The sequence below is a fragment of the Drosophila pseudoobscura genome, chromosome 2 (assembly GCF_009870125.1).
Source record: "Drosophila pseudoobscura strain MV-25-SWS-2005 chromosome 2, UCI_Dpse_MV25, whole genome shotgun sequence".
In the NCBI taxonomy this organism is placed as follows: Eukaryota; Metazoa; Arthropoda; class Insecta; order Diptera; family Drosophilidae; genus Drosophila; species Drosophila pseudoobscura.
The window spans coordinates 27,913,490-27,932,031 of record NC_046679.1 but is presented as its reverse complement, the minus strand read 5'-3'; the positions used below and the strand labels follow the sequence as shown (position 1 = coordinate 27,932,031).

Below are 18,542 nucleotides of genomic sequence, written 5' to 3'. Positions count from 1 at the left end.
GAACAGCTGGTCGTCTGACGAAAGATTTCAAAGAACGGTTGGAGTTTGAAACTACAAGTACACGGGGCTCCAAAAAAGCCCCAATTCGATCCAATTTTTGTGTACCGTAAATTATCGTATAGAGGCTACGCTTCTGTGTTACCTCTGAAATCCTTCCAGCAGTAGCAGCAGACGTTGGCAGTTTTTGGCACCCATAAAAATTAATTTTTTTTTTTTATAATTTTAATATTTGTGTTCGAAAACATTGTAGGTAGATTGAAGGAAAAAATTCGTTGTAGATAATCTTTGATTTCTTCTTTGGTTCCTCAGTGGGTGTTAAATTCGGTTTCCGTTAAATATTAAGTTCTGCTGCCTGCCAGTCATCTGCCTAAATGAAGGCCAATTCGGGAATCTCTCTGTTTTCCTTCATTTCGAGAAACATTTTAGTGGCCCGTTCAAAATCCCATTCGGCCGACTCCACGATTCTTGTGCACCAGGGAGATGTTAGGCCGGTAAGCTGCTGGAACAAAATGAGCTTGTGGCTCTTGGCATCAAGTGAGTCCTCGGAGGCTGGCGCCATTAGACGATCCTTTGGCAGTGGGCAGACCTTGAACGCACCTTCTAACTGTTTCCTCGAGGGATTCATGATGCTCAGGTGGTCATTAGTGATCTTCCATCGGCAAGCCTTCTTGCCAAAGCCCTGGAAAGGATAGATGGTGAATGAATCAATTCAAAATAGTATCTCCAATGGTGTCCTACCAGTCCCTGCTTATCAACCTTGAGTACGAAGTTCCTGGTAAAGGCCAAATAGAGCTCCGCCTGGTTATGGGTGGTCGGAGAGTCATCGCGCATCAGACCCGTGACATGAATAACTGCCGACTGGCCATTGTAATGCATCACATCCGTCTGGACGGAGAGAAAGTCGTGGACGATACTCGGCAGCTCCATGAGCACGCCAATGATCTCCATCAATCCCACATGGAATTCGTTTGTGGCTTTGGTATAGTCCGACCACTTTTTGATATCTCGCGAATGCTTGGTGTACTTTGAGATGCGCTTAAAGAGCTGGGCGTTGAATGATTGCGAGCGCCCCATCACATAGTTGCAGGTCATCGTGAATATGGAGTCTTCCGTGTAATATTTCATCAAGCGGTTGGCCCTCATGTCTGCCTGCTCGAACTCGCGCAGATAGTTGCTGAGAAATACGTCGCCCACCAGCTCGTAGGCCCCAATGTCGCAAAGGAAGTTCTTCTGCGGCGCCTGGCCCGGCTTGCTGCTCAGATCCACCCCATCCAGCGTCGTAAGTTGGGGGAAGATTTTCTTCACTGCCTGGATATAATCATTGGGCAGGCCGTACTTTCGGCACAGCGGATTGCCATGGAGTCGAAGCGACTTTAGCGGCAGCTCACCTAACGCCTTGATGTCCTCCAAATCGTTTATCCAATTGTGGCCCAAATCCAGGGCCCTCAGGCTCCCCATTCGGGACAGGACGCGCGCGGCGTCTATCCTGAAAATATTATTGTTGCACAGACGGATCTCTGAGCAGTTTGACATGAATTGACGCGAGATAATTGTCAGAATATTGTTCAGAATCCTCGTCGAGCCCATGTGGACCCAAAGGCCCTTGAGGCCCTCGTTTGCCTGGAAGTCTGACATTTTGAGCAGCTGATTCTGGGCCACATAGCACTTCTGTATGCATTTGGTAATCCTCTCCTGGGGATCCACATGATGGAGCTTGAAGCGGCTGACATTCATGCGCAGATAGAACGGAATAGTACGAGGACCCATGCACACATCTGGATCTTCTACGTTTGTCATCGTTACGGGAATTGGTATTTCCAGATTACAACTGTGCACCAAATACGCAATCTGTTCGAAGCAGTTGCGCACTAGAAAAATGTGTTCCTTTCCGTCAAACTAATAAAGGATTGAGATATCAAAACACATGAGGAAAATCCTTAGATGAGACCTCACCTTGTAGTAGCAGGGATAGATCTCGCTCAGAAATTGGTTCGCCGTAAGAAAGAATAATCTAAAGAGATATGTTTCAGTTAGCGCGTGCATGGGATCAGGTACCTAAAGGTCACAGATAAGTGGTAAAAGTGCTGACTTGGGGTTGGGATTACAAACCAGAAAGGCATGCCAATCTTCGCTATGCTCAAAATCAGCCAGCTTCGATTTGTTTGTCCAGTCAATGCGTATGCCATCCGACTCCAAATCAATGTCATAATTCAGGGGCGTATAGGTTTTGTGGAGCTTGTCGTAGGGAATGCCATCCACCATACTGAAGTTTCCCTGCAGCGCCTTGATGTTGTTGGGATATTTGGGACCCTTGGTGATGGGATTGTTGGCCAGCTTCAGTTCCTTTGCACGAACACGCTTCAATTCACGGCACAGACGAACCGAAGAACCAATCTGAAAATGAATTCTTTCTCGATTTGATGCCTTACTTTACACCCCACACATACCTTGTTTTCACTGAGATCCAGCAGTCCAAATTCGATATCGCCAAAGAGTTTCAGAGGATCCACGCTCTTCATGTGATTGTTCGCGAAAATGAACCCATTCACCGCGCTAAAGTGCTCATCGTTATGATAGATGCTGTTGCAGACATGCTTTAAGGTGGCCACATTTGCCAGACTAACCACAATGTTCTTGAAACGGGGATTCGCCCCGAAGTTGCTCAGATTCAAAACGCCACGCACGCCGCTATGCACTTCCAGACGCTCCATTAAGCGCGAAACCTCCTGAGAAATTAGCAGAGGAGGCGAGATCTGCTTGCTTCTATTGGCGGCCACACCAAACTGCACGCTTATGTCTACAGTGGCGCCGGAGGAAAGCCTTAAGCAGAGTTTCTGGGCAAACAGCTTATCGATCGCCGGTTTGCAGGCACGCGCCACAAATTTGTCGGCGCGAGGACCACACTGAAAAAGGAAAAGTTTACAGTGGAAGGATAGCAAAAGTTTTTCATGGAGAGCCAACCTCATAGGCCACCGGATAGAACTCCTCGCCGTCAATCACATCAAAGATGGCTTCGAGTATCACTTGTTTTGGATTCTCCAAATACTCGAGTTGTCCCAGATGATGTATGGAAAACTCATTCCAGCTCAAGCCCGGCACCCGATCACCATAAGTTGAGCAGTTTCTAAATATCCTGGGGTCGGGATAATCCACCTGGATCGGCAGGGATCCATCCGAAAAGTTTAACACGTATCTTTGGCCTTTCGACATGAATTAGTTATAATGTTTTAGTTAAATTCTTCAATATCTTACTCCGGGGGTCCATCTTTTTGCGTTGAAACTGGGGCAGTGCTCAAAATCGGCACTTTGGAAAAGTCCACCACTAGGACCCTATGCACCAAATACAAAAACTTTGTGACAAAATCTGAGTTATGCCCTAAACTCAATAACTCAACCTAGGCGTTAATAATATATAAAATATTATTATGTGGAACGTTAGTTTGTCTAGCAAGTAAAGAGAAAGGATGGAACTACAAGAAGAACTTTTATTATTGTTCGAAATATTTTCAACACTTAAGATCAATTTTTTGCCCTTTTTAAGTCAAGGGGGCTTAGGTGGGTTAAGATCGATTTTTCATCGGTATATTTTTAAAACGAGACGGTATTTTTCGGTATATTTCTGAGGGTCGGACGGTATATTTTATCCATAAATCCACTGCTAGGTTTTTTCAAAACAAAACAAAAGATGAGCCAATATAGCCACGTTAAGTATACAACATCACCGACACCATCCGTGGTGTCCGGCTACTCGAGTGCTTCGCGGCTCCACTCGCACCTACCGCCCCCGGCGAACCATCGGAAGGATTGCCTGTCAGCGACCACAAAGAGCTACAAATATCTGCGACGTCTGCTCAAATTCAATCAAATGGACTTCGAATTTGCCCTGTGGCAAATGATCTATCTTCTAATAGCACCGCAGAAGGTGTATAGAAACTTTAACTACAGAAAACAAACCAAATCACAATTCGCCCGCGACGATCCGGCATTTCTGGTGCTCTTGATTGTCTGTCTATGTGGTAGGTCTCGTCCCACCCACTCGTCGTACCCCATAATGAAAGTTTCTGATACTAATTTCTCTACTCTACTCTGCAGTGACCTCCCTGGGATTTGCCTATGTCTTGGGGTTGAGCCTCTTGCAAAGCATCGGCTTTATCTTCTATGTGATTTTTGTTGACTGTCTTCTTGCTGGAGTTATTATTGCATCATTCTTCTGGGCGATTACAAATCGCTACTTGCGCACCAACAGCCTGGAGCCGGACATTGAGTGGGGCTATGCCTTCGATGTGCACTTGAATGCCTTCTTTCCGCCCCTTATGCTGCTTCACTGCATCCAGCTTTTCTTCTACAACTGGCTTATAAGTCATACGTGGTTCATATCGCGGTTTCTGGGCAACACTTTCTGGCTTTTCGGCATGAGCTACTATGTATATATCACCTTCCTGGGCTACAACTGTGAGTAATTGGGATTGGACATTGGAATTCAGATATTAATTTTTGTTTCTCTTGCAGGCATTCCACATCTGAAGAACACCCGTCTCATACTCATTGCTCTGCCCATTATTTTCCTATTGTATCTGGTCGTTACAATCATTGGCTGGAATGCAACGATATCCTTTGTCAACTTCTACAAGTATCGCGTTTATTAAACGACCGACGTGCATTGTAAATTATTCTGCTTTTAGCTGCTAAGCACTTCGCCCTCCCCTCTACGATTATGACTAATAAACTAAACGATTTAGCATTATACAAAGCTATAGGGCTCATCTTGTACAAGTTCTTAAAAGTTCTTTAATGATACAACATGTTTTGGCTTTATTAATCTACGAATGGATAACAAATACATTCTTTAAGCAAGCTGTTTGGGCTTCACAAAGGTGCGTTTCCGCTTATTGCGTTTGCGCTGCAGCTCCAGGCTGTGCAGTTCCGTGTGGACCTCGGCGAAGACCTCCTTCTGCTCTTCCTCGGGTATGGTGGAGCGATATTGCTTCATCAGATCGTACTTCTCCCAAGGCTTTTGCACCTTCTCCGCCGATTTGCGGTGCTTGTCCTTAATATACTGATCAATATTCGCCACACCGCGTAGATTTTGGCGCTCCCAACGCTCCAACCAGGGCCGCGGACGGAGTATAACTTTGATATCATTTACCGGCACTGGAGCGCCCTCTTCTAGATGTTCGGCTTCCATGTTCTCATCAAACGTGCTGAACTCCGGCAGAGCGTCACGGAGGTAAAACAGGTTGTCATCCAGCCGCTTTTCGAGACGTAGCACTTCTACCTTTTGAATGGTGGGATCGTATAGTTCGTAGACCACCTCCATGCCCTGGTGATCAATCACGTTCCGTAGTACGAAGCGAGCGCGGAGACCACAACGGTCACGATTTATGCAAATCCCGACAAAGCGACTTGTCTTGCCCGCAGCATGGGGATCGGAGCTGGTCACCGCCATTATAGAGCCCACATAAAACTCGGGCAGATCGATTTGACGCCGCCGGTCCAGCATATCTAAACGTTCCAGCTTCTCACGGATCGGATTGCGCCACTCTACTTTGGGGTCGGGCAGGAATTCGGGATAAATGAACCGATAGTTCGAGGGTACAATGGGTTTTCGCACTGGCGTGGGTGTGGGTGTAGGTGGCTGAGCTGCAGCGGGAGCAGTCGCGCTAGTTTTCTCTTCTCCTGGCGGTTCGGCGCCTGCCGATGAGACAGCGGCGGCGGCATGTTGCGTGGCTTTCGTGGAAAATGTGACTGAAAAAAGGTATTCAATGTACGTTTTGCGATGGGAACCTAACAAGTACGTACCGATTCGATTGAAGGCCGACTGCTGTGCCCATACTTTGCTCATAGCCCTGGCGCTGTTCATTTTAATAATTTTACTTCGAAATAAATGTTTAGATAATCGTGATGCAGTGTGGACGTTTCACAACCAGTGTGACCTGCTACATTTTGCATTTGTTCGATAACCTACAAATTTCTCAGCTGATTTTAGAACGATAGAAAAATTTAAAATTTCTTAAAATGGACGACTATTTACGTTATTTCTCCACATTGTTCTTGCTTTATTTGGTGCGCTCGCTCCTCCATAGATGATACGTTTATATCCCAGTAATAAAAAGAGAGCAAATCCCACATATAGAGAGAAGCACAGGCATTCGATATTATCGACTGGATGGTATACTGTATGGGTAGTGGTAGAGCTGCGCGCCTGAGATTGAATGTGAAAGAATGACAAGGATATTAACGTAATCTATTGAAATAAATAATGGAGGGAAGCACTAATCAAGATGTACAGAAATATTCAAATTTAAAATGAAGACGATCATATCAATTTAAATAAGGAAGCTGATGTATTTATTTAATATTGCATATTCGTATATTATAATTTAAACTGTCGTGTAAAAATATTTAACAAAAAGCAACTTCCACTTGTTTGTACTCAAAAAGAAAAGCGTAACACACACAAATATTAAGTTAAATGTTAGTTTAAAAAATATTTAGTTAAAGAAAAAAGTCATGTCAATGAAAAAATGCTTCAAGCGATTTCATCCTTAATCTGCAAAGAGAAAAAAAACCAACAAAAATTAAAGATTCTATGAAAATCGGACACGAGGCACGTACGTCCAAATGCTGTTCAGGCATATTGTTGTTATTCGACGCCTTTCTTTCGTGTATCTCCAGTTTATAACTTTCGTCAAGGCTTTTTTCCTTCTTCTTGAGGAACCCTTGATTATTTTTCTCGTTACGACGTTCGTAATTGTGAATATTACGAAAGTGTTGTTGTAGTGCGTAGTTATCTCTAAATTTTTTGTCGCATTGCGGGCAATCGAAATGGTGATCACCAGTGTGGATACGATTGTGCTTAAGCAGGATATACTTGCGCGGAAAAGTCTTGCCGCAAGTCAAGCACTCGTAAGGACGATCGCCAGTGTGAATACGAGTGTGCTCAGCTAGGTGTATCTTGCGAATAAATTTCTTCTCGCAAACCAAGCACTCGAAAGGACGGTCGCCAGTGTGGATAGTAGTGTGCTCATCTAGCTGAACCTTGCGCGAATATTTCTTCTCGCAATACGTGCATTCAAAAGGACGCTCGCCAGTGTGAACAAGCATGTGCCTAGTCAGGGCATATTTATAGGTAAATTTCTTACCGCACTGCTGGCATGTATTTTCCAGTTTTCTGGTTGGGGATAAAATACCCGTTAAGACGAAAATCCATAATGGAAAAAGATAGACTTACATTGGCAAGGATTGGGTCATGCAGCTCTTCTTTGTGGGGCTTGATATAGCAGGGTCGCGGTCGGTGAGCTTCGTCCTGGTGTGAGTAAAAAAGTATTTAATGTCTATTCGATCATTCGTTATGATTGAAAACCTACTTCTTTTTCATTGTTGGACTCTTTGAGCGACTATTAGCGTCATGGCAGGAAAACATTTCTAAAACACTCTTCTTCGAGTCGGAGTCGACCTGTTTTCTGGTTGGGGTTAAAATACACGTTAAGACGAAAATCCATAATGGAAAAAGATAGACTTACATTGGCAAGGATTGGGTCATGCAGCTCTTCTTTGTGGCGCTTGATATAGCAAGGTCGGGGTCGGTGAGCTTCATCCTGGTGTGAGTAAAAAAGTATTTAATGTCTATTAAATCATTCGTTATGATTGAAAACCTACTTCTTTATCATTGTTGGACTCTTTGAGCGACTATTAGCGTCATGGCAGGAAAACATTTCTAAAACACTCTTCTTCGAGTCGGAGTCGTCCTGTTTCTTAGCCCTTGGGAGTGTGGCTCCTCGGCTACGCTCCAGTTGCCCTTGCTCACCAGTGTGCTCTTTACTGTGGATCTGCAGATAAAGGATGTCGATGAATTCCGCATCGCATTCTTGGCATTTAAACAGGCCATTGTCACTGTGCTTGACACGGTGCTTCCTCACCTCATGGATGTTCGGCAATGAGCGCGGGCAACGCGTGCAATCTAAGGCTGTCATTGGAATGTAGTTCTTGGTATGTCTCAACAGACTACGATGCCTATGCTCATTAGTGTGCTCTTTACTGTGGATCTGCAGATAAAGGATGTCGATGAATTCCGCATTGCATTCTTGGCATTTAAACAAGCCAACGCCGCTGTGCGTGACACGGTGCTTCATCACCTCACGGATGTTAGGGAATGAACGCGGGCAACGCGTGCACTGTAAGGCTGTCATTGTAATGTCGTTCTTGGTATGTCTGAACAGACTACGATGCCTATGCTCATTAGTGTGCTCTTTACTGTGGATCTGCAGATAAAGGATGTCGATGAATACTGCATTGCATTCTTGGCACTTAAACAGGCCATTGTCGCTGTGCTTGACACGCGGCTCCCTCAGCTCATTCATGTTCGATAATGATCGCGGGCCCTCAAAGGCTGCCAGTGGAATGTTGTCTTGTTGATGTCTCCCTAGACTACGTTCATTTGCATAAAAGCGTGAGCAGTGGGGACACTTATGGCACATCTTATCAATGTGAAATTCGAGCTTGTCCTGTGAGTCAAAACATTTATAGCATTGCGGACATGGAAGTTCTGCGGTACTACGAATTTTTCTGGGAGAAATGCTTTCCAGACGATCATTGTTGAGGTCTTCTAGGGTCCTATTTTTCTGCGACGGACTTTGATACGTGTTCTTACTTCTAAGAGGCTTCCTTTTGCTGCTTTAAGGGGAAAATTAACAATGATTTGGTTTTAAAAGCCAAGTACTTACATTTCCGCCATCTGATTGTTATTTTGACTGGTGGTATGTCTTTTCGGGTGGTTCTCAGCTATAAATCCTTTGCCACAAACATCACAAAGAAAACGCATCGTGCCACAGCGACGCCTGGGGGATAATATCTATTATAATTTATAAACTCTGCTCAGTAAAATTTACCTTGCCGCTCCACTTGAACTCATACGGTGTGACCAACTTTTCCCTGTCATCGTTTTCTTGGTTCTCGGTAGAGGTGGAAAAACATCGATGATACACCATCGATGCATCGATATTTAATCATTTTTTTAAACATCGATTGTTTGTGGGTTAGTTGGGTTCGTTGGAAATCTAGCTTTATATAAATTAATTTGTTATGATCCGCCTCTTTGCCACCCTGGCCTATCGTTCCCAGCTAGCTCACGGGGAAGTCAGGGGTGTTTCCGACCCGATAAGTCAGGGGACGGATTGAACAAAACAAAAACAAAAAAAAACATACAAAAAAAACAAATCTAATTTATAGGACAGACTTGTCTTCGTTGGCACTTTCGTCAGCGGGGATAGTTGGTTTCGTTATCCCTAGCAGGGTCCCACCCTTCCATGAGCGCCACCTTCCATGAGCGCTCCCTTTTCATATTCAGGGTCCCTCTCTTCTTCTCTCTCTCGTCCCACCCAACTACCATTTTCTATTCACTCATGACTCTTTTCAAATTTTCATTTTTATATCCATTATATTTTCTTACTTATCTTCTTGGACATTAATTCATAATCTAGGTTTATATAAAGGAAACAAATACTAACACAAAAAAATTAAACCCTATTTCGGCCGAATTGGCAGCCCCCTTTGATAGAAGTTGTTGCTTCCTGATGCTTGCTGATGTTTACGTTTAATCGTGGTTTTTTTTTTTTATATGATCGTGATATATTGTTTAATTGTGGGTCGGACGGGTGTAGATGTGTGAAATGTGGTGATGTTATGTGATGTGTTATGAATGAGGGTATACATGCGTGGGTTGGGTGTGATGTGTGTGGATGAAGGTGTGTGACATTGATTCGTGTGGGTTTATTTCTGCTTTGAAGTCTGGATTCTTGCCCCGGGGGGGTTGGTGTGTGGGGACAGAAACGTGTCTCCAGTCGGTGCTCCGCTGACGGTTCCTTGGTGCCGGTGCTCCGCTGACGGTTCCTTGGTGTCGGTGCTCCGCTGCCGGTTCTCGCACCAGTTTTCCGGCCTGGTCAGTACCGGGCTGCTGCTGCCGCGGTCCGCCGCTTCTGCTGATGTTGATGCCTGCCGCTGATGTCTTGGTGGGATCGTCGTCTCCACGATCACCAATTTTGTTTCCTTTTTTTTTCTTTCAGGGCACGTGCGGCCTCCACTATTCTCCACCGGAAACTCTCTCTTTCCTTTTCTTCCTCCTCGCACCGTTTCCTTTTCTCCCACGCAACTCTGCCACTGCTTCCCAGGATCCACTATAGATGCCGCTGTCTCTTCCTCCTGCCCTGATACTTTTCGGCTCTGTCCAAAACCGCACATAACAAATTATAATAATATTTATGCGAGTGGCGTGGCGAAAATAGGAACAAACTTCCAGTCGTTTTAGAGTAGTCAAAAATAGGGGCATAACAAAAGAATTATTCAGTAATGTAAGCAGTCCTTATATGTTTAAACAAATGTCATGTCAACAAAACATTGCTTCAAGCGATTTCATCCTTAATCTGCAAAGAGAAAAAAAAAACCAACAAAAATTAAAGATTCTATGAAAATCGGGCACGAGACACGTACGTCCAAACGCTGTTCAGGCATATTGTTGTTATTCGACGCCTTTCCTTCGTGTATCTCCAGTTTATAGCTATCGTCAAAGCTTTTTTCCTTCTTCTTGGGGCAATCGGAAGGGTGACCGCCAGTGTGGATACGATTGTGCTTAAGCAGGATATACTTGCGCGGAAAAGTCTTGCCGCAAGTCAAGCACTCGTAAGGACGATCGCCAGTGTGAATACGAGTGTGCTCAGCTAGGTGTATCTTGCGAATAAATTTCTTCTCGCAAACCAAGCACTCGAAAGGACGGTCGCCAGTGTGGATAGTAGTGTGCTCATCTAGCTGAACCTTGCGCGAATATTTCTTCTCGCAATACGTGCATTCAAAAGGACGCTCGCCAGTGTGAACAAGCATGTGCCTAGTCAGGGCTTGTTTATAGGTAAATTTCTTACCGCACTGCTGGCATGTATTTTCCAGTTTTCTGGTTGGGGATAAAATACCCGTTAAGACGAAAATCCATAATGGAAAAAGATAGACTTACATTGGCAAGGATTGGGTCATGCAGCTCTTCTTTGTGGGGCTTGATATAGCAGGGTCGGGTTCGGTGAGCTTCAGCCTGGTGTGAATAAAAAAGTATTTAATGTCTATTAAATCATTCGTTCTGATTAAAAACCTACTTCTTTAGCATTGTTGGATTTTTTGAGCGACTATTAGCGTCATGGCAGGAAAACATTTCTAAAACACTCTTCTTCGAGTCGGAGTCGTCCTGTTTCTTAGCCCTAGGGAGTGTGGCTCCTCGGCTACGCTCCAGTTGCCCTTGTTCACCAGCATGCTCTTTACTGTGGATCTGCAGATAAAGGATGTCGATGAATACTGCATTGCATTCTTGGCACTTAAACAGGCTGTCGCTGTGCTTGACACGCGGCTCCCTCAGCTCATTCATGTTCGAGAATGATCGCGGGCCCTCAAAGGCTGCCAGTGGAATGTGCTCTTGTTGATGTCTCCTTAGACTACGTTCATTTGCATAAAAGCGTGAGCAGTGGGGACACTTATGGCACGTCTTATCAATGTGATATTCGAGCTTAAACTGTGAGTCAAAACATTTATAGCATTGCGGACATGGAAGTTCTGCGGTACTACGAATTTTTCTGGAAGAAATGCTTTCCAGACGATCATTGTTGTGGTCTTCTAGGGTCTTCTTTTTCTGCGACGGACTACGATACGTGCTTTTTTTTCCAAGAGGCTTCATTTTGCTTCTTTAAGGAGAAAATTAACAATGATTTGGTTTAAAATGCCAATTACTTACATTTCCGCCGTCTGATTGTTCTTGTGACTGGTGGTATGTCTTTTCAGGTGGTACTTAGTTCTAAAACCTTTGCCACAAACATCACAAATGAACGGAAACTTGCCAAAGTGACGCCTGGGGGACAATTTTAATTACAATTTATAAACACTGCTCAGTAGTACTTACATTTCATGCCATCTTAAATTTTGGCTGCGCGAGACTACCTTGCCGCACCACTTGCACTCATACGGTTTGACCAACTTCGCCCTGTCATCAGTTTCTTGGTTCTCGGTATCCGTTGATATACTCATACGAATTTCCATCGTCTCCAAGGAATCCTCTTTTTCTAATGGATGGTTATTTTTCTCTGACTCCTGCCTCTTATTCTCTTTGTTCGATTGAATATTTTTTCTTATGTGAACCTCATTTTCTCTCAAAGCGTGCTCTAATTTCAGATTGTTAAGTTTCGATTCTGCCACCTGAGCTAGCTCGGGCACATGCTCTATTTTGTGAATATCAGGTGTATCCATTGAAACACTCATCTTCAGGCCAGCCTGTTCATCCACGTAGTCCCAACGAGGGTTCCTTACTGTGTAAGTGCCTTCCTCAATGTCAATGTCAAAATTGGGAGCGTCTTCCTGCAGATTAATACACATGTGAGCCTCGTCGTAAGCGTTGTGCTCCACCACCTCCGTCTTCACGGGCAGCAGAACAATCTCGTGCTCTGCCTTGATCCCATGGCTTTCATTTGCACGAATGAGATTCTCCTCTTTATCGCTGATATTAATTGTGTACGTTTCATTATTTTCCGAAACGCTTGATAAAACTGTATGAAAACGTTTCTGCTGCGTTTTCTTTAGAAAACGTTGATAATTTTCAGATCCTTGGTCCAATTTTAGCTTATAACGATATGCACTCTGGACCCCATTAATGCAGGAGTGGCATATAAGCTGCGGCATAGAGTCCCCGCGCCCCACAGAATTCTCAGGTGAGAACTGGCTTATGACGTAGGCAGGGCTATTTTCAGGCAGCTCCCAGAGATTGCAGACTTCAGCGAATATATCTACCAGTAGCACGGAATCATCCAGGCACACCCGGCACACCTTCGCCATTCTTTGCGCTGGTTTTTTTTTGTAAATTTCGGCAGCAAAGCTGCGACTATGCAAATTTTAATTTCCGATTATAGGCCAGATGATCAGCTGTAAACAAAAAGTGTTAAAGTGTGCGTGTTGGGCGCATTGAGATGCCAAAAGGGGCTTTAAAGGGTTAAAGTTTATTTGTTTTGGCTATTTTAATTAAACAAAAGACAGCGACTAAATCATGTTAATTTTGTGTGACAAAAGCACAAACTAACAAATATTTTTGTGGATGGTTTTTGTACGGTCTTAAATATACGCGCACTTTTCCAACCAACACCAAACAGGTTGGCAGCACCACAGCAGTCAGCTGATTGGGTTCGTTGGAAATCTAGCTTTATATTAATTAATTATAATAATAGTTATGCGAGTGGCGTGGCCGCAATCAAAGCGAGCGATACAGTGATCAATGTCACATTATTTTGCTGCTCTCAATAAATTTTCATGTAACGTGATCTACACCCAGTGGAAGCAGACAATCAGTAACCACAACTCGGCGAAAACTTGGAAGACGTTTAAGCGCGACCACAAAACGACCAGCAAGCGCCAGAGTAACCAAATGCTGAACCAACTTCCTCTTTATGCCAGCGGCGAGATTGTGAGGGGATTTGGCCGAGGCTCCAAAGAGCTCGGCATTCCAACAGGTTCGTGTGAATTGTACCATGACGGCGAAGGTCGTTTCCAATAGATAACCAAACCACTCATCTATTTTATTTATAGCCAACTTTCCGCTGGAGGTGGTAAAGTCCTTACCCGAATCCCTGCTCACAGGCGTCTACTACGGGTGGGCGAATGTGGACAGCGGACCCGTGCACAAAATGGTTCTCAGCGTCGGCTGGAATCCATTCTACAACAACACAGAAAAGAGCGTGGAGACGCATATGCTGCATGAATTCAACTGCGATCTGTATGGCCAGTTACTTAAGATCTGCATAGTTGGCTATCTGCGACCTGAAAAAAGCTTTGACTCCCTGGAGGCACTTATAACTGCCATTAAGGCGGACATTGAGCATGCCAAAGCGCACCTGGAATCGCCAGAAAATAAGAAGCTACAAGAGGCTACTTTCTTTGCCAAAAATCCTAACGGATCTGAATGTAAATAGTTATTCCAGAATGTATCCTATCATTTAATTAGCACTATGTACATAAGAGAGTTCGAATATCGCTTCAAGGTACTTAAGTTGGGTGTTGAATTGAAATTAATCATGACAAGAAAATATATATGTACATATGTACATATGTATGTACATATGCTACATTCTATTTCATAATTGTCTAAGTATAAATGATAAACCTTATCCCAAATTATAATCTATAATATAAAACTGCTGACTCATGAGATTTAAATTCGCCATTAGCTCAATTATTCTTGGTACAACTTTAATTTTAATAATGATTAATTTATTAAATCATTTGCTTTCTTATAAAATATCGGGTAGTCTTATCGATAAGAGTACATTTCTTTCAGGCTCCTTTAATATCTGAATTATCAACTGCAGTCAGTTTGCACTCTGCTCATCTTGAACTTCTACTCATTTAATTACCTTTCTTAATCCATTCTATTTACTTTTTTTGATTGAATTCAGTTTTAGCCGATCGAAAGGTTTTAAGTCTCGTATCGATAGTTAAAGCCCTATCGATATTGCGCTTGATCGGACCCCCACCCCCCGACACCCACAAATAAGGTGCGCGTGCGAAGCGTGCGAACAATTTTCGTGTATAAAACTGTTGCGTAAATCAACAGGTAAATCATTCGACGCTTTGGTCCAACTGCTCAACTAACTAGAATATCAATCTGAATTCGAACCCAGCGGCAGCAACAACATGTCGACGCCACCGGAGCAGCAACAACATGTGCGCGTGGAGGCAACGCAACAAGTGGAGGCTGCCTCGGCATTGACTGCGACTGCGACTGCAATGCCCACGTCCATTGGGGAGAGTAAGGAGCTAACCGGTTTGACGCACGAATGTGGAGTCTTTGGGGCGATTGCTTGCGGAGATTGGCCCACGCAGATAGACATTGCGCACGTGATTTGCCTGGGCCTGGTGGCGTTGCAGCATCGCGGCCAGGAGTCAGCTGGCATCGCCACCAGCGAGGGCAAGTCCTCTACGAACTTTAACGTTCACAAGGGCATGGGCATGATCAGCACCCTCTTCAACGACGATTCGATGAAGAAGCTGCGCGGCAACTTGGGCATTGGACACACCCGCTACTCCACGGCCGGCGGCTCTGGAGTGGTCAACTGCCAGCCCTTTGTGGTGCACACGGCTCACGGAGCCATGGCACTGGCTCACAACGGTGAGCTGGTCAACAACGAATCTCTGCGTCGCGAGGTGTTGGCACGAGGCGTGGGTCTCTCCACCCACAGCGACAGCGAGCTGATTGCTCAGTCTTTGTGCTGCGCCCCCGAGGATGTGTCCGAGCTGGATGGCCCCAATTGGCCGGCCAGGATCAGGCACTTCATGATGCTGGCTCCCCTCTCCTACTCCCTGGTTATCATGCTAAAGGACAAGATCTACGCGGTACGCGATACCTACGGCAATCGGCCTCTGTGCATTGGAAAGATTGTGCCTATTAATGCGGGCCACGGCAACAGCTCGGAGACCCCGGCCGACGGCTGGGTGGTGTCGAGCGAGAGTTGTGGCTTCCTCTCGATCGGAGCCCGCTATGTGCGCGAAGTGGAGCCCGGCGAGATCGTGGAGCTGACTCGCAGCGGCTATCGCACTGTGGACATTGTGGAGCGTCCGGACTTCAAGCGCATGGCATTCTGTATCTTCGAGTACGTCTACTTTGCCCGTGGCGACAGCATCTTCGAAGGTCAGATGGTATACTCAGTGCGCATGCAGTGCGGCCGTCAGCTGTGGCGCGAGGCTCCCGTTGAGGCGGATATTGTGAGCTCGGTGCCCGAGTCTGGCACAGCGGCATCTCATGGCTATGCCCGGGAATCTGGTCTGGAATTTGCCGAAGTGCTCTGCAGGAATCGCTATGTGGGTCGCACCTTTATCCAGCCCTCCACACGCCTTCGACAGTTGGGAGTGGCCAAGAAATTCGGTGCTCTGTCTGAGAATGTGGCCGGAAAGCGGCTTGTTCTTATCGACGACTCCATTGTGAGGGGCAACACCATTGGGCCGATTATCAAGCTGTTGCGCGACGCAGGGGCTCGCGAGGTACACATACGCATTGCCAGCCCCCCACTGCAATATCCCTGCTACATGGGTATCAACATACCCACGCGCGAGGAGCTGATCGCCAACAAGCTGAATGCCGATCAATTGGCCCGCCATGTGGGCGCCGACAGCTTGGCTTATCTCAGTGTCGCCGGTCTGGTGCAGGCTGTCCAGCTGAAGCAGCAGTCGGCCGATATTGGCGACGGAGATGGCAAGGGCAAAGGCAAGGCCATGGGGCATTGCACCGCCTGCCTCACCGGCGAGTATCCAGGCGGTCTGCCCGACGAACTGAGCTGGTGATCGCATGCAAAGGCGATGAAGGAAAATGTAGTTCAAAAATGTAGGTTCTGGAAACCAGTTTGTTTGCATCTCCCCCCTGTTTGCTTGCTACTCTGAACCCCCACCCACCACACAAAAACATACAACAGTATCAAAGCCATTGACTGGCCAAGGAATAGCTGTCACAAACTTTTGCATTTAGAACCCATTCCGCTCTTAAATAATATTTTTGTAGACTAACTATTTAGGTCGTAAGTGAAAAGCGCTCTCTAAAGACATAAACTATTCTCATAGTACAAAATGTAGCCTTCTATGTTGTCTATCTGTGCAAAATGCACTTTGGTTTTGAATATCAATATACGTTTGTTAATTGCAAATGCCAATAAAAGACATGATCATAAAAACAACAAAACTGGATGTAAGAAATTGGTAGTACATATCAGATAACAGCATCGTATTCGAGGGGCAATGGCAATCCCATGGCAAGGTCTGTTCAATCAGCCGCCGCCATTGGGTCAATGGTTGTAATGCATCATTTCAGATGGAGATTGTTGAATACTTAAGAACGTGCATCGTGTATACGTTAATTGCTTGTCAGCCCTGTAATACAAAGCCAAACCAGATCTAAAGAACGATAACGATACAGGGACACAACCATCTATTGATGCACTTTAAACTTATTCTATTTAAACTACTTGTTCCTAGGATTCTAGCATATTCTCAAAGTCCTTAAGCTCCAGCTCCCTTTCAATAACCTGCGTGTACAAATTATCCAGGGTCTCTTGCATGCGTTGTTTTAGTGTGGCATTTTGGATGGATGCAATTTCCATTGATTTTTGCGTTTGCTGGGCCTTCAGCTCACTGAGCTGCCGCGTTAGCTGGTTGATCTTCTCGTGCACCTGCTGTTGTGTGTACTGTGGCTGCGGTTCATCTATAAACTCCATATTCTCAAACTCCTCTCGTTTCGTTAGCATTTGGCTGTCATAGAAGCCGCTTGGAGCTGCCAGGTTTGAGCTGGAGCCAGCCGCACTCAATTTGGGACTGCTCGGCTCTTGGCCAAACATGGCTTTGGTAAATTCGTTCTCCTCCATTTTCATGCCGCTGGTTCCGCCAGCACCACTGGTGCTGGCCCCAAAGAAGTCGGACATCCGTGAATCGTCTGCTGAAAGGCGGGAGGAATCCTCGAGCTCGCGTCGCTGCATTGTGTTGTTCCGCTGTTCGCCATCGTCTTCGTCATCTGTGGTGGACACCTCCTCGCCGAAGATGTCGTGGGCTGCCACGCCCATGTTGGGAGCACGATGTTGAGTGGCGAAATTGCTGGTATCATCATCATCCGATTCCACATTGATATCGCGCTGCATGCCATTATCATTAATTGCCTTTTCGCTGGCATTCATGGTGTTGTCGTCCTGCATTTCATCATCCGCGTCGTTGTATTGCTTCATATCCGACTGATCCAGATCGTCGGAGGGCTTGTCCTCCTCATTGATTATCTCGTAGTCGACACGAACCGCCTCGTTGTCGATGCGAAGCAAATGCTTGACCTCCTTTTCGATTTCGGGTGCCTCCACGTTCTTTTTTTTCAGTGTTTTGCGGAAGCGACGCTTGCGGGCGTTCTTGCAGGGCGGTGTTATGCCATGCGGCCACAAATACTTCTTGTCCACCTTGTTGGGATCCTTCTTCTTGTTCTTGTTCGGCGACTCCTTCTCGGGCTCCTCATCGGGCTCTTCTTTGCAGATCAGAATTTGGCAAATGTCAGCCGACTTATAGAAGCTCTTGTTGTCAATGGTCTTGTAGCTCTCTACAACCGTCGGCAGGTCCACGAGCTTCGTGTAGAGCAACTGGTCATCCAGCCGGACCTCACCGTATCGCAGGTCCTGATCCAATTGAATGGATAATCTATCCTTTATGTTCCCCGCCTGAATGGCTTCGTGGACAGTGTCGGCCATTTCCTTCGGTACACGCATTATAAAGTGGCTCTCCAGCTCAATGCCATCGTCGCGAGGCTTTCGCTCATTCTCCTTGGCCTTGTCGCTCTTCTTTTCAAACATTTGCAAACGTTTAAATGTATTTATTTCCCGATTTTTCCAGAATTGCGGACAACTTCTTCTTCTTTGTTTATTTGACCGACTAATAGGGTTGCCAGCATTTTGCAATTTGAACCACAGGTTCTGGTTCCCTCAGCCCCGATAAACCTGATGACAACCCTGCTCTGC

The 18,542-nt window shown here is 45.5% G+C and overlaps 8 protein-coding genes across 15 annotated transcripts; 3 read left to right on the top strand and 5 right to left on the bottom strand.

Moving 5' to 3' along the window:
• Window positions 1-200: 200 nt before the first annotated feature.
• On the bottom strand, window positions 201-3,495 carry LOC6897885 (nuclear RNA export factor 2-like). The gene is made up of 7 exons (XM_002137951.4): window positions 3,253-3,495; window positions 2,962-3,200; window positions 2,448-2,903; window positions 2,110-2,394; window positions 1,954-2,055; window positions 739-1,896; window positions 201-679 (listed from the first exon to the last, which is right to left on the bottom strand). The coding sequence occupies exons 1-7, from the start codon at window positions 3,263-3,265 to the stop codon at window positions 368-370; spliced, it is 2,565 nt and encodes an 854-aa protein (XP_002137987.1). The 5' UTR covers window positions 3,266-3,495; the 3' UTR covers window positions 201-367.
• A 101-nt stretch (window positions 3,496-3,596) lies between these two features.
• On the top strand, window positions 3,597-4,754 carry Unc50 (Unc50 RNA binding protein). The gene is made up of 3 exons (XM_001359770.4): window positions 3,597-4,016; window positions 4,093-4,452; window positions 4,510-4,754. Exons 1-3 carry the CDS (start codon window positions 3,686-3,688, stop codon window positions 4,644-4,646), a joined length of 828 nt encoding a protein of 275 aa, XP_001359807.1. The 5' UTR covers window positions 3,597-3,685; the 3' UTR covers window positions 4,647-4,754.
• Window positions 4,755-4,784: 30 nt separating this feature from the next.
• mRpL19 (mitochondrial ribosomal protein L19) lies at window positions 4,785-5,961 on the bottom strand. Its single transcript, XM_001359769.5, has 2 exons — window positions 5,800-5,961; window positions 4,785-5,745 (listed from the first exon to the last, which is right to left on the bottom strand). The coding sequence occupies exons 1-2, from the start codon at window positions 5,858-5,860 to the stop codon at window positions 4,847-4,849; spliced, it is 960 nt and encodes a 319-aa protein (XP_001359806.2). The 5' UTR covers window positions 5,861-5,961; the 3' UTR covers window positions 4,785-4,846.
• A 360-nt stretch (window positions 5,962-6,321) lies between these two features.
• LOC6897884 (gastrula zinc finger protein XlCGF26.1-like) lies at window positions 6,322-9,288 on the bottom strand. 8 transcript variants are annotated; one of them, XM_015182747.2, is made up of 9 exons: window positions 8,889-9,049; window positions 8,724-8,851; window positions 7,920-8,673; window positions 7,660-7,829; window positions 7,524-7,598; window positions 7,368-7,463; window positions 7,232-7,306; window positions 6,616-7,171; window positions 6,322-6,550 (listed from the first exon to the last, which is right to left on the bottom strand). In XM_015182747.2, the coding sequence occupies exons 1-9, from the start codon at window positions 8,985-8,987 to the stop codon at window positions 6,530-6,532; spliced, it is 1,974 nt and encodes a 657-aa protein (XP_015038233.2). In that variant the 5' UTR covers window positions 8,988-9,049; the 3' UTR covers window positions 6,322-6,529. The 8 variants fall into 8 exon arrangements, with proteins under 8 accessions (XP_015038233.2, XP_033232445.1, XP_033232447.1 ...); XM_033376554.1 differs by having other exon boundaries at window positions 7,660-8,673; window positions 8,889-9,055; XM_033376556.1 differs by having other exon boundaries at window positions 7,660-8,673; window positions 8,724-8,837; window positions 8,889-9,043.
• Window positions 9,289-9,985: 697 nt separating this feature from the next.
• Window positions 9,986-12,950, bottom strand: LOC117183183 (oocyte zinc finger protein XlCOF28-like). Its single transcript, XM_033376553.1, has 6 exons — window positions 11,930-12,950; window positions 11,765-11,878; window positions 11,136-11,714; window positions 11,000-11,074; window positions 10,486-10,939; window positions 9,986-10,418 (listed from the first exon to the last, which is right to left on the bottom strand). The coding sequence occupies exons 1-6, from the start codon at window positions 12,853-12,855 to the stop codon at window positions 10,398-10,400; spliced, it is 2,169 nt and encodes a 722-aa protein (XP_033232444.1). The 5' UTR covers window positions 12,856-12,950; the 3' UTR covers window positions 9,986-10,397.
• Window positions 12,951-13,147: 197 nt separating this feature from the next.
• Rfk (Riboflavin kinase) lies at window positions 13,148-14,116 on the top strand. The gene is made up of 2 exons (XM_001359765.4): window positions 13,148-13,523; window positions 13,600-14,116. The coding sequence occupies exons 1-2, from the start codon at window positions 13,289-13,291 to the stop codon at window positions 13,980-13,982; spliced, it is 618 nt and encodes a 205-aa protein (XP_001359802.3). The 5' UTR covers window positions 13,148-13,288; the 3' UTR covers window positions 13,983-14,116.
• A 380-nt stretch (window positions 14,117-14,496) lies between these two features.
• Window positions 14,497-16,733, top strand: Prat (Phosphoribosylamidotransferase). The gene is made up of 2 exons (XM_033376561.1): window positions 14,497-14,623; window positions 14,691-16,733. Exon 2 carries the CDS (start codon window positions 14,704-14,706, stop codon window positions 16,345-16,347), a length of 1,644 nt encoding a protein of 547 aa, XP_033232452.1. The 5' UTR covers window positions 14,497-14,623; window positions 14,691-14,703; the 3' UTR covers window positions 16,348-16,733.
• A 228-nt stretch (window positions 16,734-16,961) lies between these two features.
• Taf7 (TATA-box binding protein associated factor 7) lies at window positions 16,962-18,483 on the bottom strand. Its single transcript, XM_001359763.5, has one exon. The coding sequence runs from the start codon at window positions 18,375-18,377 to the stop codon at window positions 17,028-17,030; it is 1,350 nt and encodes a 449-aa protein (XP_001359800.2). The 5' UTR covers window positions 18,378-18,483; the 3' UTR covers window positions 16,962-17,027.
• Between the last annotated feature and the right edge of the window lie 59 nt (window positions 18,484-18,542).

Bases quoted from the DNA above. Each gene is read 5' to 3' on its own strand.
- LOC6897885 (XM_002137951.4), bottom strand. The intron at 2,056-2,109 runs GTTTGTAATCCC...TGTGACCTTTAG, and splicing joins AAGATTGGCATGCCTTTCTG to GTACCTGATCCCATGCACGC. The intron at 1,897-1,953 runs GTGAGGTCTCAT...ATCCTTTATTAG, and splicing joins TCTATCCCTGCTACTACAAG to TTTGACGGAAAGGAACACAT.
- Unc50 (XM_001359770.4), top strand. From the start codon at position 3,686: ATGAGCCAATATAGCCACGTTAAGTATACAACATCACCGACACCATCC. The intron at 4,017-4,092 runs GTAGGTCTCGTC...TCTACTCTGCAG, and splicing joins CTTGATTGTCTGTCTATGTG to TGACCTCCCTGGGATTTGCC. The intron at 4,453-4,509 runs GTGAGTAATTGG...TTTCTCTTGCAG, and splicing joins CACCTTCCTGGGCTACAACT to GCATTCCACATCTGAAGAAC.
- mRpL19 (XM_001359769.5), bottom strand. From the start codon at position 5,860: ATGAACAGCGCCAGGGCTATGAGCAAAGTATGGGCACAGCAGTCGGCC. The intron at 5,746-5,799 runs GTACGTACTTGT...ACCTTTTTTCAG, and splicing joins GTCGGCCTTCAATCGAATCG to TCACATTTTCCACGAAAGCC.
- LOC6897884 (XM_033376554.1), bottom strand. From the start codon at position 8,987: ATGGTGTATCATCGATGTTTTTCCACCTCTACCGAGAACCAAGAAAAC. The intron at 7,307-7,367 runs GTAGGTTTTCAA...TACTCACACCAG, and splicing joins AGTCCAACAATGAAAAAGAA to GACGAAGCTCACCGACCGCG. The intron at 7,172-7,231 runs GTAAGTCTATCT...ATCCCCAACCAG, and splicing joins ATGACCCAATCCTTGCCAAT to AAAACTGGAAAATACATGCC.
- LOC117183183 (XM_033376553.1), bottom strand. From the start codon at position 12,855: ATGGCGAAGGTGTGCCGGGTGTGCCTGGATGATTCCGTGCTACTGGTA. The intron at 11,075-11,135 runs GTAGGTTTTTAA...TATTCACACCAG, and splicing joins AATCCAACAATGCTAAAGAA to GCTGAAGCTCACCGAACCCG. The intron at 10,419-10,485 runs GTACGTGTCTCG...TTCTCTTTGCAG, and splicing joins TGCCTGAACAGCGTTTGGAC to ATTAAGGATGAAATCGCTTG.
- Rfk (XM_001359765.4), top strand. From the start codon at position 13,289: ATGTCACATTATTTTGCTGCTCTCAATAAATTTTCATGTAACGTGATC. The intron at 13,524-13,599 runs GTTCGTGTGAAT...TTTTATTTATAG, and splicing joins AGAGCTCGGCATTCCAACAG to CCAACTTTCCGCTGGAGGTG.
- Prat (XM_033376561.1), top strand. From the start codon at position 14,704: ATGTCGACGCCACCGGAGCAGCAACAACATGTGCGCGTGGAGGCAACG.
- Taf7 (XM_001359763.5), bottom strand. From the start codon at position 18,377: ATGTTTGAAAAGAAGAGCGACAAGGCCAAGGAGAATGAGCGAAAGCCT.